General features: G+C 41.3%; 1 protein-coding gene across 4 annotated transcripts in view; it reads left to right on the forward strand.

The window, feature by feature from the left end:
• dennd2b (DENN domain containing 2B) overlaps window positions 1-23,018 on the forward strand; it is a 116,580-nt gene that overhangs the window by 83,965 nt on the left and 9,597 nt on the right. For all 4 annotated transcript variants that reach the window (XM_062028836.1, XM_062028824.1, XM_062028818.1 and 1 more), the window contains 3 exons: window positions 3,450-3,590; window positions 3,738-3,886; window positions 21,430-21,607. In XM_062028836.1, coding sequence (XP_061884820.1) covers window positions 3,450-3,590; window positions 3,738-3,886; window positions 21,430-21,607 — 468 coding nt within the window. The remainder of the gene's footprint in view (window positions 1-3,449; window positions 3,591-3,737; window positions 3,887-21,429; window positions 21,608-23,018) is intronic.

The following is a 23,018-nucleotide window of genomic DNA, read 5'->3' on the forward strand; positions in this document are numbered from 1 at the left end:
TTCATACTTACAACAAATACACAGAATCTTTTTTTCGTTTTAAAAAAAATTCATATTATGTTTTTAAACTCAGGAAATATGTCCCTTGGACACATGAGGACTTAAATTATGACCAATGTATGATCCTGTAACTACTACAAATTTGTGGTATCATTCAAAACTAATACGCAATTTTTTCTCGTCTCCTTTATTTAGAAAAGTATCGAAATACATTTTGGTACCGGTACCAAAATATTGGTATCGGGACAACCCTAATAGGATCACACAATAGCCATTAAAAGGCAATATTGTTTACAAAACAAAAGGTACACATTTTTGTCACACAAACTAAAAAAAAAACTATTATTATTATTGTGTAAATATATTAAGTCTTAATCTTTTACAAAAAGTTACTGAAGTCATTCCCATGATCAAGAATTGAGGATGTGAATTCCAAGCCACCATTGCTTTTTACTGCAAAGTATCCTGCAAAAAATCAGTTTCACAAGAAAGTATTGAAAAGTGATTTTCTGCTGACTGATGCATAGAATATTGAGTATCTCTGAAAAATGACAGTTTGCTGTGTGGTTTAATTTGTTGCTCAAGTTAATTTTGACATTCACGTCCATTTGTCCATTTTTTTAGTTTCTGATTTCTCCAAAGCGTTTTTTTTTTTGCACTTCAGCCCCCTTTAATCTTAGTTTGAAAAGTGCCAAATAAAATAACATCTACACATATCAATTATATATAGAATAGATCCCCGCCATTCATTTATGTTGGAGTTACGTCCTCTGGCCATCTGTTATAAGCGAAAATCCACAAATTTTTGAAATTTCCCAAAAATTTCTATTTTTGACACACAGCTCGCTCCTATTCCTCCAAACCGGCCTGCTAGCATGACATTGACATTCTCTTGTAATTTGGAAGGAACACAAGTTATAATTCCCATAATTAAAATACAAATGTTGTAATGATTAGATTACTTTAATCTCCAATACCCCATCTCCTCAATTGCCAGTTCACTCGTGAAAGGAGCTAAAAAGTTGAGTGCTTAGTGCACACCCCAGATTTAAGCCCAAAATATGCTTCACACACACTTATCAAATGTAATATCAATTGTATAAGTACTCACCACTAATTAATGATAATGATGTAAATGTGATGTAAATCTTTATAGCCTTTTGACAGCTCTTACATATTGTGTGAGGCCGCCGACAACTCACTCTCAAGCAGCTAGCATTGGTACGCAACTTAGCTGTTGTGCGAGCCGCTGGATCGTCCTAGCTCGCGTTTGGAGAAGGGGTTCATCCAAACTAGGTCTACATTATCCACACTGCTTGTCTGTTGTAATTCCATTGCAGTTATCCCTTGTCACATCGTGCTTGAAATATCGCGGCTTCACCACATCGCAGATTTTGAATATATTCTACATTATTTTTGGCCTGGATTAACCATTTTCACTTATACAAATGGCTAAATGGACTAAAAATATCGATACTACAGTAATATTGGCCACTAAAGGAAACCAAACCAATCAGAGCACACTGTTTAGTATCGTCGCCACTGACTGGCTCTGCCTCAAGGAGCATTACTGTATTGAAATAAAAGAGTGTAAAGGTGTGGGTGTTACTTCATGTCTTGAGGGATCTTGTATGTTGTAAAAACGTACTTAAAAGGTGGTAAACAGGGTTTTCATGATATAGCTATGAACATTTTTGATTTATAAATAATGGTTCCTAGTTCGCGGAAATATCGTTCATCGCAGTCGTGTCTGGAACCACTTAAATGCGATAAACTAGGGACGACTAGTTTTATTTAGACGTTATCGTTATACTACAGTATTGTTAGTTTTGTTAATATTAGAGTCAGTTTTTAAAAAAGGGAGCTTATGGTTAGGGACCCACGGTTAAAATGTACTTTAACATACACTACCGTTCAAAAGTTTGGGGTCACCCAAACAATTTTGTGGAATAGCCTTAATTTCTAAGAACAAGAATAGACCGTCGAGTTTCAGATGAAAGTTCTCTTTTTCTGGCCATTTTGAGCGTTTAATTGACCCCACAAATGTGATGCTCCAGAAACTCAATCTGCTCAAAGGAAGGTCAGTTTTGTAGCTTCTGTAACGAGTTAAACTGTTTTCAGATGTGTGAACATGATTGCACAAGGGTTTTCTAATCATAAATTAGCCTTCTGAGCCAATGAGCAAACACATTGTACCATTAGAACACTGGAGTGATAGTTGCTGGAAATGGGCCTCTATACACCTATGTAGATATTGCACCAAAAACCAGACATTTGCAGCTAGAATAGTCATTTACCACATTAGCAATGTATAGAGCGTATTTCTTTAAAGTTAAGACTAGTTTAAAGTTATCTTCATTGAAAAGTACAGTGCTTTTCCTTCAAAAATAAGGACATTTCAATGTGACCCCAAACTTTTGAACGGTAGTGTATATTGTACAGTAAAATACAATTACAAAAAACAAACAAAACCAAAAAAATATTTCCAAATTTACCCACCCAATACCTATTTACAATTACCTACCAATAAGAACACATTTACAAAAAATGAATCTTCTAATCCACCCAATCAGTCTCAACATCTTATTATTCAACTTTGATTAGAAAGTTGCATCTTGAAGATTTGCGATAATCATACCATACACACAAGGGTCAATACCAAAATATGCGACCAATGTGAATCATCAGCCATGTGGGGGTGTGCTAAATATACCAAGCATAACGTAGCAAGACTGTAATGTCTTTCGATCAATCAACTGTTCATATCGTTGCAAGTTTTGAAGCCGGATTGTATGAAAGTATGACTGTCATTGCAATATACTGTTGTTGCCAAATTTGGTAATATGATGTACCGTAGCTAAATAAATTTATTGAAATATTAAAAACAGTTCTCAGTGTGATGCTTTCCAGATCGAAACCATAGCTAATTACTACCGCAACAATTGTAAAGGGCAACATTTCGATTACAGCTCTGTTGGATGTCATTATATTGTGCAGGTGTGCCCATTGTTCTCTTTAGTGAGTGTAATTCAATTACATGTTCAAATACGCCACGTCAGCTATTCTTTGTTTAGTAATGCAAACTTAGCCATCTTAGTTGCACAATGAGGAGGAAGCAATCACAGTGTAACCGCAAATTGTTTTTCTTCATAGATTTTATTCTATGAGTGAAGCAGTTGCTGTGTGTGAGATTGCCTTGAAGGAGTTTCAAGTGATGTTATATGTTATGGAGCCAACAAGTGGCTCTCCAAAACAACTTTCCGGGCATGAGGCATCTTGAAGATTAAGATAGCAATTCGTTGTCATATGTCATTTACAATGCATAGGTCAAATATTAACCCAAAATTACTTACAGTACAATTGGTTCCAGGCACCTGTCTGTTCTATTTTGTCTGAAATTCTCCATAAGGCCAATGTGTGACACCCCTCTATTACCTCACAATGTCTAGATCCTGGATGAGGTTGAGCGTCGGCGAGGCGTATCAGCAGCTTTGGTCTACCCCTTCATGAGGAGCCTGATGGAGTCGCCCTTTCCTGCACCTGGAAAGCTCATTAAAGTCAAGACCTTTCTGCCCGGTGCAGGAAATGAGGTCAGAGCAGCTGATGAACGGAAGCTGTTTAATATTACGACGTTCATCACTCCCATTACAAACTTTCATCTGAAGGGAGGCTTTAGTGATAGCCCCTTCTAATTTCTTGGATCCACAAACCTACACTTTAACTCTCTGGTTGTTCAGGTCATTGAGCTGAGGCGGCCCACTGACTCCAGACTAGAGCACGTAGACTTTGACAGTCTGTTTGGTTGCCTCGGTGTTCGGCAGGTAATCCGGGTCTTTGCCTCGCTGCTGCTGGAGCGCAGAGTCATCTTTGTAGCTGAAAAACTCAGGTGAGGCTCACTGTTGTCTTTTCAACAACACTATATTTATGAAAAAAAAAGAACCCCGCTATGACCATTCCAGTGACAGGCCAAGTTGAATAGTTGGTCATCATCCATAAAATAATGATGATTATAATAATAATGAGCATGTTCAAATACATGTAGTTTGACAAGACTAACTGGTATGCAGCATTTGATAGACCGTATTCCCTCGCAACTCTGCGGTTCACTAACTGCGGTCTCAGTGCATTGCACATATTGGAGTACCATTGAGTACATTTAAATTTGAGTATCAGTACCCATTAAAGTTCAATGTTAAAATTACATAGGTTTATAAGTGTGTAGAGAGCTTATACATACATTAAATGCATACCGTATTTTTCGGACTATAAGTCGCTCCGGAGTATAAGTCGCACCGGCCGAAAATGCACCATAAAGAAGGAAAAAAACATATGTCGCACTGGAGTATAAGTCGCATTTTTGGGGGAAATTTATTTGATAAAATCCAACACCAAGAATAGACATTTGAAAGGCAATTTAAAATAAATAAAGAATAGTGAACAACAGGTTGAATAAGTGTTCACCATATGACGCACAAATAACCAACTGAGAACGTGCCTAGTATGATAACGCAACACATCATGGCAATAGTCATTCAAATAACTATAACGTATAGAACATGCTATACGTTTACCAAACAATCTGTCGCTCCCGATCGCTAAATCCGATGAAATCTTCCTCCCCGGTGTCGCCTCTGGTATGCGCCGTTTCCTTTCTTTCTGCTGCTCGATCGCCGTTTTCTGCTGCATATTTCACTACGTCCGGCTTGTAATCTGCAGTATATGATTTCCTTTTTGGTGCCATTTTAGTTCAGCCCTTCTCAGTTTTTATAAGTTACCGCCAATGTTGAAATAATCCATTTTAATAGCTACGGATGTAGCAGCAGTTAGCATCCCATGACCCACAATGCACTTCTGCCATGACGCACAATGCACTTCTGCCATGACCCGCCCTCGCCGAATTCTTATTGGTTGACGTGTGTGACGATTGCTGACGTGTGTGTAACGATTGCGGACATTTGCTTCGTCTCACGCGAATGAGATAAATAATATTATTTAATATTTTACGGTAATGTGTTAATAATTTCACACATAAATCGCTCCGGAATATATGTCGCACCCCCTGTGAAAAAAACTGCGATTTATAATCCGAAAAATACAGTATGTATCATAAAATAAATAGCGCCTCTTGTTCTAGAACTTAATTATAGCAATTTACGGTCTATAGAGCGCACTGGAACTCAAGTCGCACCCACAAAATATTTTACATTTATTAGCCACACTGGACCATTAACCGCAGATACAGTATATGCCGGTACAAAGGTTTTTGTAAAGGTGTATTTACATACCTAAATTGTTTCCAAATGGTGCGTGTCACACGGCAGTAACACCGATGATCAAACAAAACAGTAGTCATCGTCATGGACCCAATAGCTGCGGAAGCCAGCTCTCCGATCAGCTAAACAAATTCATACGCTTCTACAGACATCACACATTGGACGATTTAGTAAATATGAATTGTTCTAGTTATATTATAAAACTTAGAAACGTTGCTTGAGACTGAATGAAGAATTATTTTGAGCAGAAACGCTGTTGACGAATAGGAGACAAAACTTCCGGTTCAAGGTGCAAAACAGGAAGCACATTTTCAAACCAGCAGAACCTGCAGTAAGCAAACTTATCCAAAAAGTCAACAATAACACACCTTTTCAGTGTCTCTCTCATATTTTAGGAAAACTATTTGTTGAATACAAAAAATGATCGCCGGTTGCGAAGATAAATCCATAAATTAGCTGCAACGTTTTACAAGCCGCAGGGTTCAAAGCGTAGGAAAAAAGTAATGGCTTATAATCCGGAAAATACAGTCTTTGTACAAAATTTTTAAAAAATTGTTCCCGTAGGAAATAATGTAAATTCAATTAATCTGTTACAGACACTAGAAATTAAGAAAAAACAGATTTTATCGATAACAATTCTAGTTTTTCATGCAGAAAATAATACAAAATATCAAAAAATTACTTATTAAATAGTTAAATTAACATTTAACATCACTTTTACCTTTATTGGTGACTCTTGTTGGTGAAGATGATAAGTGGAAGGGGAGTAGGGGTAGGGAGAGTCACGTAGACGGCACCTTCAGACTTCAGCGAGTTATTTCTTTTCAGCGAGTTATTTCTTGAATTCAATAGTGTTTCTTGCTTTCATTATAAAAGTACTGGCACCTGCAACTAGTTTTGGACGGATTGGTTTGACGTCATACTTAAAAAACAAAACATAAAACACAGTCACCAACTTGTCATTTCCAGCCACAATTCACACAGTGTAAATGCATTTAAAGAGGCCTTTGATGAATTTTGTCTTTTTCTGACTAAAAATGTTACAATGTTGGATGCTCGTGTTTAACAATGTCAAAGCATCAAATCATAAGGTAATGCATTTTGGCGTGAGTTTGCAAGCAGTTTTGGATGCCTCTTGTTTACGGGTTTTGCAGTCTGGATACGCTGTGATGTTAGAGTGAGGTGGACGTACTTATTTAAACATTAAGTAAAGCTCTCAGGCTATAAGGAAACAAGAGAAGGTAGGATAAAGTATGATTTTTATTGAATCTTGATATGAGCTTTATAACACCGATGGGCGATGTGCAATGACATAAATGCTGCTGTAAGTAGCTTTTTTATGCAGAGTCTGAATCGATTGCCGAGTGTGCAGGTCTACCTAATATTGTGACCGGGTGAATCTATATTTAAAAAAAATCGTAAAAAAAAATTAAGATGCTTTTGGAGACGGTTAGGCGTGTTTCATTTGCAATCTGGGAAAGCCTCCAGAATTTTAAATATTGCAGAAAGACTCAAAAAACGGGTTATAAAAGTGACTGGAGCAAAATGTACGCAACATTTACACCAAAGCATAGCCAATACATATTATTTAGACCAGTGGTCCCCAACCACCGGGCCACGCCCCGGTACCGGTCCGCGGACCGATTGGTACCGGGCCGCACAAGAAATTTAAAAAAATGTAAAAACTTTTTTTTTTATTAAATCAACATAAAAACACATTATATACATTATATATCAATATAGATCAATACAGTCTGCAGGGATACAGTCCGTAAGCACACCTGATTGTATTTCTTTATGAAAAAACAAAACAAAAACAAAAAACCTCCCCCCCCCCGGTCCGTGGGACAAATTTCCAAGCGTTGACCGGTCCGCAGCTACAGAAAGGTTGGGGACCACTGATTTAGACCACAAGGAAATGTTTTAAATGTAGATTATAATCATCAAAGGTCACCTTTAAATTAAAATTTCGCCAGGATTACCTGTAGTTAGTTAGCATACTTGACTTGCACAAGATTCTATTGACGGGTGTTACAGTACATGGGACAGGTACTCGTTTCCCTGTAATACATTATGGCATGAATACACCATATTGCCCAGAATCAAAATGGCGCATCTGTCCATTTGTAACATTTCACGTCATCCTCCGTGAAGAATGAATTAGCCTGCAAACCAACAAATAAACTGATTAACCGAGCTAAAGACTTAGCTGGTAAATATTTATTTTTTACAAACTGTTTGACCCTGACTGAAGTTTGCGCTCTGCTGAGTGACATTCTATTGGAGTCTGCAATGACGTTTCTCTTCACCCAATACGTGCGTCTCTACCACTAACAGCTCGATCCGCCACAGTCAAGATGAGTCAGATAAAAGCTGTCAAACAGGTCTCACCAATGAGTAATGGGGGGTCTCTAAGGACTCAGTGAGTCCCCTGGTTGCAGGCTTGAGCGGCGTTTCTTTTGTAACGTTTGGGGCAAGGGTGGAGTGGGAGGAGATGTGAGTCTCCATGCATCAGAGGCCAGTTTAAACAAACATCAGTGAGGGCAGTGACTGCACAGAGGACGGAATGCACTTCCTGTGTGCTGCTTGACCGTCAACATTTGTCTTCTGATGACGTACTCAGTGCGATTATTACCATGAGCCGAAAAAGGGTCCTTACCAGACGCATCTGTATTATACTATTACAAACCAGCTATAATCATGAGCGATAAAGTCTTTTGTGTGTTTAATGGTGGATTCAAACACGCAAGTAAGCGTGCTTACGTGCAAAGCTTTTGTGTTTTTGTTTCCTTACGTCAGAACTGCATTAATGGCTTCCATGATAAAAGGGTTATTCCCTCTGGGATTCTGGTGCGTTATTCATTCCCAAAATATCTCATCAGCGGAACACGTATTTTCCTAGAAATGTATATCAGCAAGAAAGTAACTGAGGGAGGAAAAGCCATTATAGACAATAGTTCTTTGTGCCCCTGATCGTCTGTTGCCACAGTGTCTGTGGGTTAACTATTGTTTTCATTTGTGACACATTTTTATTTTACATGCCCTAAAGCAGGGGTTCTTAACCTTTTTGACCTTGGGGCCCAACCTTTACACTATAGAAGGGTTCAGGTCCAACTCAAATATTAACACTGAATTACTCTTGGTTTTAATTTGATTGATTGAGACTTTTATTAGTAGATTGCACAGTACAGTACATATTCCGTACAATTGACCACTAAATGGTAACACCCCAATACGTTTTTCAACTTGATTAAGTCGGGGTCACCGTTAATCAATTCATGGTAAATGGTAAAAAGTCATATTCAATAGTTATATTTAACCTACTTACAGTTATGTCAAATGATAAGAAACCATGTGTTAATCAAAATGATTATTTATTTAACACACGAACCTTAGGCTTAGGACAGGTTGATTTGAAAAATAGGTACTAACCAACTAATACTGCATAAGAAGAGACTCATAAATAACTGACAAAAAATAAATGTACATACAATTATGGTGTGCTAAAATAAATAAACTAAAATAATATGAATATATATGTCTCAATTGAACTGTCAATAAAATTAAAGTGCAAATAAAAATACAGCTTCGACACTTTAATCATAATTTTTGCACTTAAAAGGGAACTGCACTTTTTTTGGAATGTTGCCTATCCTTTACAATCATTATGAGGGACAAAAAGACAAAAGTTTTTTTGGGGGGGCATTCTAACATGTAAAAATTGTCTCGTTCTTGGTAGCTAGTAATGCAGCTAATGGGAGCAATCATATATACCTCTAAATCACTTTAAAAATGCATTTAAAAAACGTCACCAATACTTCATTTATGTTCTGTAACCTGTATAATAACCAAATTTTAGAGACATTGTTATTGTAAGAGCAAACACTGAGGAACTCTCTTTCTAGCGTAGTAACACATCGCTGTGCTTTGGTATTAGCCGTAAAAACTAACTACGGCAAGAAATAAGCAAGCTTGTACGACAACACGAAACACGTTTGAGTTTGTAATGCACAACACTGCGATAAGACACCAATCTGTGCTGACTGAAAAACATAACCAATCATATTACAGTATATGTAAAGTATTAGCCCAAACATTTCATGTTTTGTTTGTACATAGCTGAGCTAGCCAGACAGCGTATGTACTGTAGTTGTAATAACAAGCATGACGTGCTGAGTGTATCATGGTCGATATTAAAGTGACTCACTCGATGGACAGTTGTCTCTTTGGTCCAGCTGGCCGGGACATTTTTTCTGGTTTATTTGGGGTAAGCACGTCACTTTTTGTCGAAATAGCTTGTCTCCAACACATTTTCAGCTTTCAGTCGCTTTCACCTCACTCTATTGGCTACCGTCTGCTCCAATGTCTCACCCTCTTCTTCATGCTCGCTGCTTGAGTTCACCCTCCATTCATTCAGGTTCAAAAAGATAAGGTTGTGAATCCTCATTTGTCCAAAAATGGTCATCTTTGTTGTTTGTTACAAAGTCCGCCATGATTAGAACACACACAAGCATTTTGTATCCGGAAGTAGAAACACACATTTGTTGCTGGAAGTTGGACGTGCGATGCTATGGAAACGGAAATCAATGTGCGGAAGATTAATTGATTAAGATTGATTAAAATGTATTAAAATGACCAAAATACGATAAATATTGAATACATTCCATATTGTTATGAACGTATCTGTTACTACATTTTATACAGGACTGTCTCAGAAAATTAGAATATTGTGATAAAGTCCTTTATTTTCTGTAATGCAACTAAAAACGTGAAAATGTCATACATTCTGGATTCATTACACATCAACTGAAATATTGCAAGCCTTTTGTCGTTTTAATATTGCTGATTATGGCATACAGCTTAAGAAAACTCAAATATCATATCTCAAAATATTAGAATATCATGAAAAAGTATACTAGCAGGCTATTTAACTAATCACTTGAATCGTCTAATTAACTCGAAACACCTGCAAGGGTTTCCCTGAGCCTTTAAAAACACTCAGCTTGGTTCAGTAAACTAAATCACAAGTATGGGGAAGACTGCTGACCTGACTGCTGTCCATAGGACCATCATTGACACCCTCCAACAGGAGGGTAAGACACAAAAATAAATTTCTAAAAGAGCAGGCTGTTCACAGAGTGCAGTTTCAAAGCACATTCACAAAAAGTCTGTTGGAAGGAGGAAATGTGGCAGGAAACGCTGCACAACCAAGAGAGAGGACCGCAGCCTTAACAGCATTGTGAAGAAGAGCTGCTTCCAGAATTTGGAGGAGCTTCAAAGACAGTGGACTGAAGCTGGAGTCCAGGTATCAAAAGCCACTGTTCACAGACGTGTCCGGGAAATGGGCTACATCAGCCGTATTCCCATGGTCAAGCCACTCCTGAACTCAAGACAACGGAAGAAGCGTCTGACTTGGGCTATGGAAAAGAAGCACTGGACAGTTGCAGAGTGGTCCAGAGTCCTGTTTTCAGACGAAAGCAAGTTTTGTATTTCATTTGGAAGTCAAGGCGCTAGAGTCTGGAGGAAGGCTGGAGAGGAGCAAAATCCAAGTTGCTTGAAATCCAGTGTGAAGTTCCCACAGTCAGCAATGGTTTTGGGAGCCATGTCAGCTGCTGGTGTTGGTCCACTGTGTTTCATCAAGTCCAGAGTCAATGCATGCACCTGTGTACCAAGAAATTTTAGAGCACTACGTGCTTCAATCTGTTGAAAAGCTCTATGGAGATGATGATTTCATTTTCCAGCATGATCTGGCACCTGCCCACAGTGCCAAAACCACCAGTAACTGGTGTACTGACCATGGCATTACTGTCCTCGATTGGCCTGCCAACTCCCCTGACCTGAACCCCATAGAGAATTTGTGGGGTATTGTGAAGAAGAAGCTGAAAGACACCAGACCCAATAATGCAAATGAGCTAAAGGCCGCTATTGAAGCATCCTGGGCATCCATAACACCTCAGCAATGCCACAGGCTGATTGCCTCCATGACACGCCGCATTGATGCAGTAATCCGTGCAAAAGGATTCCCAACCATTAATTGACATTTTCAAATGTTTGATTTTGTTTTGCTGTTATAAATCTTTTTTTTTTACTTGGTCTGAGGAAATATTCTAATTTTTTGAGATAGGATTTTTGAGTTTTCTTAAGCTGTATGCCATAATCAGCAATATTAAAATAATAAAAGGCTTGCAATATTTCAGTTGATGTGTAATGAATCCAGAATGTATGACATTTGCATGTTTTTAGTTGCATTACAGAAAATAAAGGACTTTATCACAATATTCTAATTTTCTGAGACAGTCCTGTAAATACTTGCAGTGTGTATATAAAACGTTGATGGAGGGTTTTGAAGTTGTTTTAGAGGGCTTTGAAGGCTACAACGGTGACTCCCATTGGCTGCATCTTCCAAGCATTTATCATCTTGTGTTCTTGTCTCTCATAATGATTGTGAACGATAGGGAAAAAAAAAAAATGCGGTTCCCCTTTAAGGAACTTCTCTATGACTTTAGCTTCAGACTTCCTCTGTTTGTTTGATATTGTCATTATTGCCACAAGTGGTGGAAAGTGTATTACAACTGATACCGCTGCGGCTCATACTGACCACAACTGAGAAACAGATATTTTTTGGCGGCCCTGTCGGGGGCGCTCGGGACCCAACAATGGGCCTCAGCCCTACGGTTAAGAAGCACTGCCTCAAAGGGCAGTTTATTTCTTAGATATAATTTGCGCTCTGGTGCGTGGGTTGCAAGTTGGATGTTTATATGGATGACATTATCTTTAGCTAAGTCACCTCTGACTCACTTAACTCAGTCACCATGTTGATGTTGGATGTTTGTTGTGTTATTATTATTATGCCTGATGTAATGAAACATCCTCATTTGTCAGGCACATTTTATGGACGTTAATCAAATTGTTGGTGTATGTGAGGATTTATTTCTTCAACTCCTCCCACCATGCAAATGTCATTTTCTGAACAACCTAGTCGGAAGGTCTAAGTCCTCTCTTCCTGATTGTGTAAAAACAAAGCTTATTTTTATATTTTTTAACATTTGTTAACTTGTAAATCATAAAAGTAATTTGTCATAAAATGTTCCTCACCGGAAACTTTATTTGGTACACCTGCACAATATAACTGTAATAATATCCTAATATATTAGAATCAGCTGTCAGGATGATGCAGTGCACTTCTCCACCCCAATAATACACATTGGTGTTTGAATACCTAAATTAACTTTACTTCCTGAATGACTAGTGGTTAGAGTGTCCGCCCTGAGATCGGTAGGTTGGAGTTCAAATCCCAGCCGAGTCATACCAAAGACTATAAAAATGGGACCCATAACCTCCCTGCTTGGCACTCAGCAACAAAGGGTTGGAGTTGGGGGTTAAATCACCAAAATGATTCCCGGGCGCGGCGCCGCTGCTGCCCACTGCTCCCCAAGGGAATGGGACAAATGCAGAGGACAAATTTCGCCACATCTAGTGTGTGTGTGACAATCATTGGTACTTTAATCTTTAATCTTAATCTTAATTCTTCTAGTTGCCTTGGTTATAGTCCAGGTTCAATTAGTGGAGCTCTGGGTTACAGTAGTAAAGAGGCTTCTGTAAAGATACATTGACAGATTATTATTGATACAAAGGGAGTGCACAGAGAGATGCAGACAAGGAAGCAAGGAGAGGAAATATGAAGAAGGGAAGTCAGAGCAAGAGCAAAAAAGGAGGAGGGGGGAGGTAAACTAAACAATAGCTTTCTCATGACCATGCTGAACTTATCAAGCCTTCTTCCACTGCTTGAATTTCTTCATGTCTTCATTCCTTTTTATCTAATAGAACCCAAAGTGGCAGATTTATGATGGACTTATCTGTAAAAGTGTCAAATACTTCTCATTTGCAGTCAGCGGTATACTGAAGCTTGTTTATTATATTATTTTATTATACTTTGTGCTCTGCAGTGTTGGTACTTTGCTCAGTAAAAGTAAAAGTGTCAAATACTTCTCATTTGCAGTCAGCGGTATACTGAAGCTTGTTTATTATATTATTTTATTATACTTTGTGCTCTGCAGTGTTGGTACTTTGCTCAGTAAAATCCACACATCAAAGTATTTGAAATGGTCTTCTTTTGGAGTACAAAGAGAGGAGTGGGCGGACCAGCTGATTTTTACATGAGCACCTCTCATCGGAGTTTACGCCCCCACACTTAGACGAGCACATCTGAATATTCATCTGTACTTTTCAAAGCCTCCTTCATTCTTTTCTTGCGTTGATAAGGGAAGATATTAGACTGTGAGCAATGGTTGGAACGAGCTGCTGGCTGGAGAACCTGCTAGACAGAACTAGATGGGGGTAGAACAAATCATATGTTATAGTTAAGATTTGTGTTCAATGTATTATATGGCCCTACAGTTGGATTGGTGTTCTATAATTGTCCTATATAGTGCTTTGACACCAAGAGTGCCTTTTGTTTAAATATAATTTGTTTCTGCCTCAGATGCTGACATGTCCTCTCCTCTTGCTTGCATATAGACTTTTGAATCTTTTCTTCACATGTTTCCTGGGGATATACACTACCGGTATATGCCAGTTCAAATACGCCACGTCAGCTGGGGATATACACTATATGCCAGTTCAACCTTAGACCAATCATGTTCAAATTTTACAAACATTTGTTTGTCAGTTCCCTAAATATGTAAACCAAATTAGGTAAATTAGGTGGTTCCTCTATTTTAGTTACAATACAGTGAGTGTTTTTTTAGAGTACATTGTCTTATGTAAGAAATTTTAAGTCAATCCGGACTACTCTAAAACACAATCATGGGATGTATTTGTCATGCAAATAATGGCACGGGCAATTAGGGCTGTCTTCAAATAGTCAAAGATTTGACGATTCAATTCGTAGGAGTCTGATTCGACTATCAACTCCGTCCGTGGGAGGGAGGCAAGTTATACCTACCGCAGGGTGTGTTGGGAGGATAAATTGATCACATTCATCATTATGTCTTCTTTAAATATTAGTAAAATATTATTGTTTGCAGACAAATAGTTTTTAGAAAGCAAAGAATAAATCTTAGTTTTGGTTGTCACTTCAGCCTTTTTCAGAGCTGTAGCTGCTTACTGGTGTGACGTCACGTCTCTAAAGTTTTGGCCAACCACATTTCTTATTATTTAAAATCTATTTGTCTGTAAACAAGAGTATTTTACTAATAGTGTTGGGAGGGTGTTTCTACATGGTGACGTGATTGAAGCTCATCGGGATGTTACACAGTCAGACATGGACCTTGTCGTGCCATCGCGCATTTCTGGCGGGCTGAATCCCGCTGTCGACCCCAGACTCTTGTCAGAAATTGGACATGCCGCATGTGACGGGACACTGCCTTTCTTTAGATGTGTAGCTCTCCTCTTGAAAAAGAGGAGATCCTTCTGCAGGTTCACATATGTAAACTGTGGTAAAATGTTTACGTCCCTTATTTAGTCAAGTTGTATGACCTTTTGGTGCTGCGCCACAGCAGACCTCAGAAACTGGGGTTTAGCCTTTTTTTTTTAAGTGTAATAAGTCTCAAATGAGATCTTTGTTTTTTTCACATTAATGTTGGACTGTATTTCCCTTTTTAGGTACTGTTAATTAACTTTGCAATATTCCAGTACTAGAGCACATCCAAGTGACATTACTGAACCCTGGTGACCAGTCAATATACAGTACTACATATCTGTTTATTTCTCCTTAAAAAAAAAACGTAGATTTGATTGATTGTTGAAGATGGGCAATATATAACGAATCAGATTCGACTATGAAAAGACCCACAACATAGGCAACACAGTAAAGGTGCATGTTATGACACATTTCCGAAGGGAAAGAGTTAGCCTACACAAACACAGACACCATAAAGTGTATTTAAATTAGTATTTATGGGACAAGCGGTAGAAAATGGATGGATGGATGGATGATTTACACATGACATTATTATTTTTGTAAAAATAGAATTGAGGTGGGGCACGATGGCGAGCGCCTGGTGGCCGGGCCTGTCCCCATGGGCACAGCCCGAAGAGGCAACGTGGGTCCCCCCTCCAATGGGCTCACCACCCATAGCAGGGGTCATAGAGGTCGGGTGCGACGTGAGCTGGGCGGCAGCCGAGGACAGGGCACTTGGCGGTCCGATACTCGGCTACAGAAGCTAGCTCTTGGGACGTGGAACGTCTGAGCTAGTGCGCGAGGTGGGGAAGTTCCGGCTAGACATAGTCGGACTCACTTCGACGCACAGCAAAGGCTCTGGAACCAGTTCTCTCGAGAGGGGCTGGACTCTCTTCCACTCTGGCGTTGCCGGCAGTGAGCGGCGACGGGCTGGGGTGGCAATTCTTGTTGCCCCCCGGCTCAGAGCCTGCATGTTGGAGTTCAACCCGGTGGACGAGAGGGTAGCTTCCCTCCGCCTTCGGGTGGGGGAACGGGTCCTGACTGTGGTTTGCGCTTACGCGCCAAACCGCAGCTCAGAGTACCCACCCTTTTTGGATTCGCTCGAGGGAGTACTTGAGAGTGCTCCCCCGAGTGATTCCCTCGTTCTACTGGGGGACTTCAACGCTCATGTTGGCAGCGACAGTGAAACCTGGAGAGGCGTGATTGGGAAGAATGGCAGCCCGGATCTGAACCCGAGTGGTGTTTTGTTTTTGGACTTTTGTGCCCGTCACAGATTGTCCATAACGAACACCATGTTCAAACATAAGGGTGTCCATATGTGCACTTGGCACCAGGACACCCTGGGCCGCAGTTCCATGATCGACTTTGTAGTTGTGTCGTCGGATTTGCGGCCTCATGTTTTGGACACTCGGGTGAAGAGAGGGGCGGAGCTTTCTACCGAACACCACCTGGTGGTGAGTTGGCTGCGATGGTGGGGGAGGATGCTGGACAGACCTGGCAGGCCCCAACGCATTGTGAGGGTTTGCTGGGAATGTCTGGCAGAGTCTCCTGTCAGAGAGAGTTTCAATTCCCACCTCCGGAAGAACTTTGAACATGTCACGAAGGAGGTGCTGGACATTGAGTCCGAGTGGACCATGTTCCGCGCCTCTATTGTCGAGGCGGCTGATTGGAGCTGTGGTCGCAAGGTAGTTGGTGCCTGTCGTGGCGGTAATCCTAGAACCCGTTGGTGGACACCGGCGGTGAGGGATGCCGTCAAGCTGAAGAAGGAGTCCTATCGGGTTCTTTTGGCTCATGGGACTCCTGAGGCAGCGGACAGGTACCGACAGGCCAAGCGGTGTGCGGCTTCAGCGGTCGCGGAGGTAAAAACTTGGACAAGGGAGGAGTTCGGGGAAGCCATGGAGTTCGGGGAAGCCATGGAAAACAACTTCCGGACGGCTTCGAAGCGATTCTGGACCACCATCCGCCGCCTCAGGAAGGGTGAAGCAGTGCACTATCAACACCGTGTATGGTGAGGATGGTGTTCTGCTGACCTCGACTGCGGATGTTGTGGATCGGTGGAGGGAATACTTCGAAGACCTCCTCAATCCCACCAACACGTCTTCCTATGAGGAAGCAGTGCCTGGGGCATCTGTGGTGGGCTCTCCTATTTCTGGGGCTGAGGTTGCTGAGGTAGTTAAAAAGCTCCTCGGTGGCAAGGCCCCGGGGGTGGATGAGATCTGCCCGGAGTTCCTTAAGGCTCTGGATGCTGTGGGGCTGTCTTGGTTGACAAGACTCTGCAGCATCGCGTGGACATCGGGGGCGGTACCTCTGGATTGGCAGACCGGGGTGGTGGTTCCTCTCTTTAAGAAGGGGAACCGGAGGGTGTGTTCTAACTATCGTGGGATCACACTCCTCAGCCTTCCCGGTAAGGTCTATTCAGGTGTGCTGGAGAGGAGGCTACGTCGGATAGTCGAACCTCGGATTCAGGTGGAACAGTGTGGTTTTCGTCCAGGTCGTGGAACTGTAGCTCTATACTCTCGGCAGGGTCCTTGAGGGTGCATGGGAGTTTGCCCAACCAGTCTACATGTGTTTTGTGGACTTGGAGAAGGCATTCGACCGTGTCCCTCGGGAAGTCCTGTGGGGACAGCTCAGAGAGTATGGGGTATCAGACTGTCTGATTGTGGCGGTCCGCTCCCTGTATGATCAGTGCCAGAGTTTGGTCCGCATTTCCGGCAGTAAGTCGGACACGTTTCCAGTGAGTGTTGGACTCCGCCAAGGCTGCCCTTTGTCACCGATTCTGTTCATAACTTTTATGGACAGAATTTCTAGGCGCAGTCAAGGCGTTGAGGGGATCTGGTTTGGTGGCTGCAGGATTAGGTCTCTGCTTTTTGCATATAATGTGGTCCTGATGGCTTCATCTGGCCAGGATCTTCAGCTCTCACTGGATCGGTTCGCAGCCGAGTGTGAAGCGACTGGGATGAGAATCAGCACCTCCAAGTCAGAGTCCATGGTTCTCGCCCGGAAAAGGGTGGAGTGCCATCTCCGGGTTGCGGAGGAGACCCTGCCCCAAGTAGAGGAGTTCAAGTACCTTGGAGTCTTGTTCACGAGTGAGGGAAGAGTGGATCGTGAGATCGACAGGCGGTTCGGTGCGGCGTCTTCAGTAATGCGGACGCTGTATCGATCCGTTGTGGTGAAGAAGGAGCTGAGCCGGAAGGCAAAGCTCTCAATTTACCGGTCGATCTACGTTCCCATCCTCACCTATGGTCATGAGCTTTGGGTTATGACCGAAAGGACAAGATCACGGGTACAAGTGGCCGAAAAGAGTTTCCTCCGCCAGGTGGCGGGGCTCTCCCTTAGAGATAGGGTGAGAAGCTCTGCCATCCGGGGGGAGCTCAAAGTAAAGCCGCTGCTCCTCCACATCGAGAGGAGCCAGATGAGGTGGTTCGGGCATCTGGTCAGGATGCCACCCGAGCGCCTCCCTAGGGAGGTGTTTAGGGCACGTCCGACCGGTAGGAGGCCACGGGGAAGACCCAGGACACGTTGGGAAGACTATGTCTCCCGGCTGGCCTGGGAACGCCTCGGGATCCCCCGGGAAGAGCTGGACAAAGTGGCTGGGGAGAGGGAAGTCTGGGTTTCCCTGCTTAGGCTGCTGCCCCCGCGACCCGACCTCGGATAAGCGGAAGAAGATGGATGGATGGATGGATAGAATTGTGCATGCGCACGAGATGTTGCCAGTCCTGGTACTCTTAGCATTGCTTCATGGCTGCAATACCTACACAATACCCAGTGACCTTAAATGCAGAATGAACTCCATTGGTGCCAAATTCCTGTGGAAAATCCTTAGGTCCCGATGGGAGAATCCTCCATCGCTGATCTTGTGCATGCTCCCTGACATGACCACAAGTCTTCATATAGATTCAGTTGTATAGGAATTTTAATGTCTTGTTATGAGCTATTTTCATGCTGCTAGTGCTGAGTGAGTTCCCTGTAAGTTTGTCTTTTCCCAGAAGTGTTTGGTGGTGGAAAGACAGACATTCAGTCAATGTAATTGATCCTTTTAGCTCCACGGTGCATTTTTGCCTGCATTTAGCCTGTGGCAAAAGAACTCAGAGATCCTTACCCCATCGCTCCCTGTTGGGACCAGATCTGTTAGGAATGATCAAATTTCCCTCAGGCCAAAGCTGAGCTGCTCATTGTTACTTGCTGCTTTTTTTTCTTTTTCACCAATGTCGTTTAATGGTAGTCTGTCAAGAAGACATTTTAGTGCGGGTTAAATATTAGAGCCAAAAGGAACATGCTATAATGGGTTATCAGGGCGGATTAGGTTTCACTGTGTGCGTGACGTCACATCAGCTTTTGTTTATACTGACAGAAAGCACAGAAAAACATTCCCCATTAAAATGTTTTCTCATGTGGGGCGTACTTGCATACCCTGTTTGATCCTAGCTCTGCTTCTGGATCCATACTGATGTGAAGCGCCGCTTTGTGTTTGTGTTTATTTCCACTCTCTTGTGAAACACAGGCAGGACAGTATGTAGTGGACGAAGGAGGCGTGGCGCGTGGCGGGGGAAGGCTCAGCCGTTGTCAACAAGTGACAGATCGTGAGAAAGATAGGCTGCTATTTGGGATCTGGATGTTATACCACAGCTGTCATAGGGAAACAGGATTGCTGCATTTTTGGGGTCTATTTACGTCAACAGGGCTCCGATTTCGACCGTTGCAGCATGTCCAATGGTCATGACTCAATAATACATCAGGATTGCGTCTTTGTATTAAAGTGCATTGATTCACACAAGTGAATAAGATAAGATAAGTCTGTCCCTTTTTGTAAGCAGTCAGTAAATAGATCCAAGGATTAATGAGTCATTGTTGGTTACATGTACTGTAAGCATTAAAGCTACTCTAGTTTCATTTCTTTCATTTGTGTGTGTGTCTCCGCGTGTTTTTGGTATATATTTTTTTAAAGATGTTGTTACAGAGCTACTTAAAAGTGTCATTTGAGGATTGTTTGACCTTACATTTGCTTCTTCAAATGCGAGAGATAACAGATTTAGCTAGGGAGTGTTGGAAACATCAAAAGTTGCATACTTTTATTGTTAATGATGGAGACTTACTAAATGTCCAGTCAATCTGTTGTTTATCACGACCAATTGGTTTCAGGCCTGACCGTGATTTTTAATTGTTAATAAATTGAACATTTTCAAAGTTAGAGCATAAAAAAAGTGTTTACGACCTTCTAAATGTTTTTTTTTTTTACATAATTACAGCACTCCCAACATGAACTAACACCCATATAGTCACATTTACTCTTGAGTGTGTTCTACTGTATATTACAGTACTCACCAGTAGTCTGTGGGATCCTCCAAGCATCATAGCTATGGGCGTCGCCCGGCAACTAAAACACGGCCACTATGTTGAAATACTGTACTTTGTCACATCTTGAATAATTCCTCTGTCATAGCTGGGCTTCCATGTGATGAAACCCTGGGAGTAAGTTGTTCTGCAAAAACTGGGTCAACAGTCACAGCTTCGATCATAGCTGTTATGATAGCATTCCGTGTTAGCATTGCATGTCTACTTTGTCATTCCACATCGACTACGTCCAAGTTGTGTTACTGATGTCAAATATGAAGTTCATCTTAATGAGTTAATTGCACTTTGCGTTGCCCGGACAGCTGCTGATTTACTGTATACAGTTGAATACACTATACTGTTTAGAGTTTAACTCAATTATTCAACTCCCATTGTAAATAACATTAAATAACATAACTTTCAATGGATAATGACATTTGTTTGACCATTATCGTATCACAATTTACTCGATCCCTACTACATAGTGTATGGAAGAAAATCAGCTGATTTCCTTTGAAACGTTTTAAAGGAGACCTTCCATGCAAAACCAACTTTTCTTACAAAGATACCTGTTTTTCTGTATTTGGGATCTGCATAAGTCCTGAAATTTTGAAATCAAACAATGAAGGCATGGTGGATATATATAAAACAATCTTGCTAACCTTCATACTTCTTCCAAACGAGCTGTTTGAAATTTTCCCTATTTGTGACGTTTTTTCCAAGTGTGATGTCGGGGGTAAATCCAAAGTGCCTTACCCAAGTCTGCCATTGTAGTCCAAGGCTGTAGTCAACAAGCTTTTCTTTTGCTCTATCTTGTTGTTAGGGGTCAAACTGGCTCGTACACGTGCATCCTCCGCTGTTGCCATTTCTAATTATATTTCTAATGTAATGTATAGTTCAAACTTAATCTGTCAGTAGATCCACTATGGAAGCGCTAAAAACGAAAAGGAGAAGACGCAACATTTTGACCAAATAACCACCATCAAATCTTTTGTAGACCACAAGGCAGTGTTTTAAATGTAGAAAAAAATCACAATAATCAAAAGTATGCAGCATATTTTTGTGTTAGGAACTACCGTTTCTTAAAAAAAAATCCCTCCTTATAGACTAATCTGCGGCCATATCTTCATTTAAATCCTCAGTAGTTCCCTTGAAAAGTTTCCAACTTTGGATATTACAAACATAGCCGTCAGCGGAGGTCTAATTTGTTTTTAAGTGTAATAGTAGCTCAGTATGCAAAGTATTGTGTGTTTTTGTGGTGCTATTATGTTTTTCTTTTCTTAATTGCAATAGTACAGTGTTGTTAACCACAAACCCAGCTCTCTCTATTTAGGCCACAGTAATTCATCATCTTGCGATATATCCGTGTGTCCTCTGCAGCAAACGTATTAAAATGTGATTGTTTTTTTTATGTTCTGCCATCAGTACGCTGTCCAACTGCATGCATGCTGTGGTGGCACTGCTCTACCCCTTCTCCTGGCAACACACCTTCATCCCGGTGCTGCCGGGGTCCATGTTGGACATTGTCTGCTGTCCCACTCCCTTTCTGGTGGGGCTGTTGTCCAGCTCATTGCCCAAGCTCAAAGACTTGCCTGTCGAAGAAGTGAGTATATTTATTTTATCTTAGTAAAGTTTCTTTACCAACTTAAAGGCCTACTGAAACCCACTACTACCGACCACGCAGTCTGATAGTTTATATATCAATGATGAAATCTTAACATTGCAACACATGCCAATACGGCCGGGTTAACTTATAAATTGCAATTTTAAATTTCCCGCCACACTTCCGGTTGAAAACGTCTAGATATGATGACGTATGCGCGTGACGGAATAAGTTGATGCGGAAGTATTGGTACCCCATTGAATCCAATACAAAAAAGCTCTGTTTTCATTTCAAAATTCCACAGTATTCTGGACATCTGTGTTGGTGAATCTTTTGCAATTTGTTTAATGAACAATGGAGACTGCAAAGAAGAAAGTTGTAGGTGGGATCGGTGTATTAGCGGCGGACTACAGCAACACAACCAGGAAGACAGAGATGGATAGCAGACGCGTGAGCCGCTGAACTCACCTTAACTTCCTCCGTCTCGCCGACCGCATCTGTGATCGGGTGAAGTCCTTCGTCGTACCGTCGATTGCTGGAATGCAGGTGAGCACGGGTGTTGATGAGCAGATGAGGGCTGGCTGGCGTAGGTTTAAGGCTAATGTTTTTAGCATAGCTCTGTGATGTCCGGTTGCTAAGTTAGCTTCAATGGCGTCGTTAGCAACAGCATTGTTAACCTTCGCCAAGCTGGAAAGCATTAACCGTGTATTTACATGTCCCTGGTTTAATAGTATTGTTGATCTTCTGTCTATCCTTCCTGTCAGGGATTTATTTATTTTGTTTCTATATGCAGTTAAGCACGATGCTATCACGTTAGCTCCGTAGCTAAAGTGTTTCGTCGATGTATTGTCATGGAGATAAAAGTCACTGTGAATGTCCATTTCGCGTTCTTGACTCTCATTTTCAAGAGGATATAGTATCCGAGGTGGTTTAAAATACAAATCCGTGATCCACAATAGAAAAAGGAGAGAGTGTGGAATCCAATGAGCCAGCTTGTACCTAAGTTACGGTCAGAGCGAAAAAAGATATGTCTTGCACTGCATTCTAGTACTTCACTCGAACGTTCTTCATCCACGAATCTTTCATCCTTGCTCAAATTAATGGGGTAATCGTCGCTTTCTCGGTCCGAATCGCTCTGTTGAAAACAATAGGAAAATGTGAGGAGCCTTTCAATTGACTACGTCACGCTACTTCCGGTAGGGGCAAGGCTTTTTTTTATTAGATACCAAAAGTTGCGATCTTTATCGTCGTTGTTCTCTACTAAATCCTTTCAGCAACAATATGGCAATATCTCGAAATGATCAAGTATGACACATAGAATGGATCTGCTATCCCCGTTTAAATAAAAACATTTCATTTCAGTAGGCCTTTAAAAATATCTTTATGTTGTCATGTAATTTCCATGTACAGT

This window comes from Entelurus aequoreus, linkage group LG02 (genome assembly GCF_033978785.1).
Source record: "Entelurus aequoreus isolate RoL-2023_Sb linkage group LG02, RoL_Eaeq_v1.1, whole genome shotgun sequence".
NCBI classification, from domain to species: domain Eukaryota; kingdom Metazoa; phylum Chordata; class Actinopteri; order Syngnathiformes; family Syngnathidae; genus Entelurus; species Entelurus aequoreus.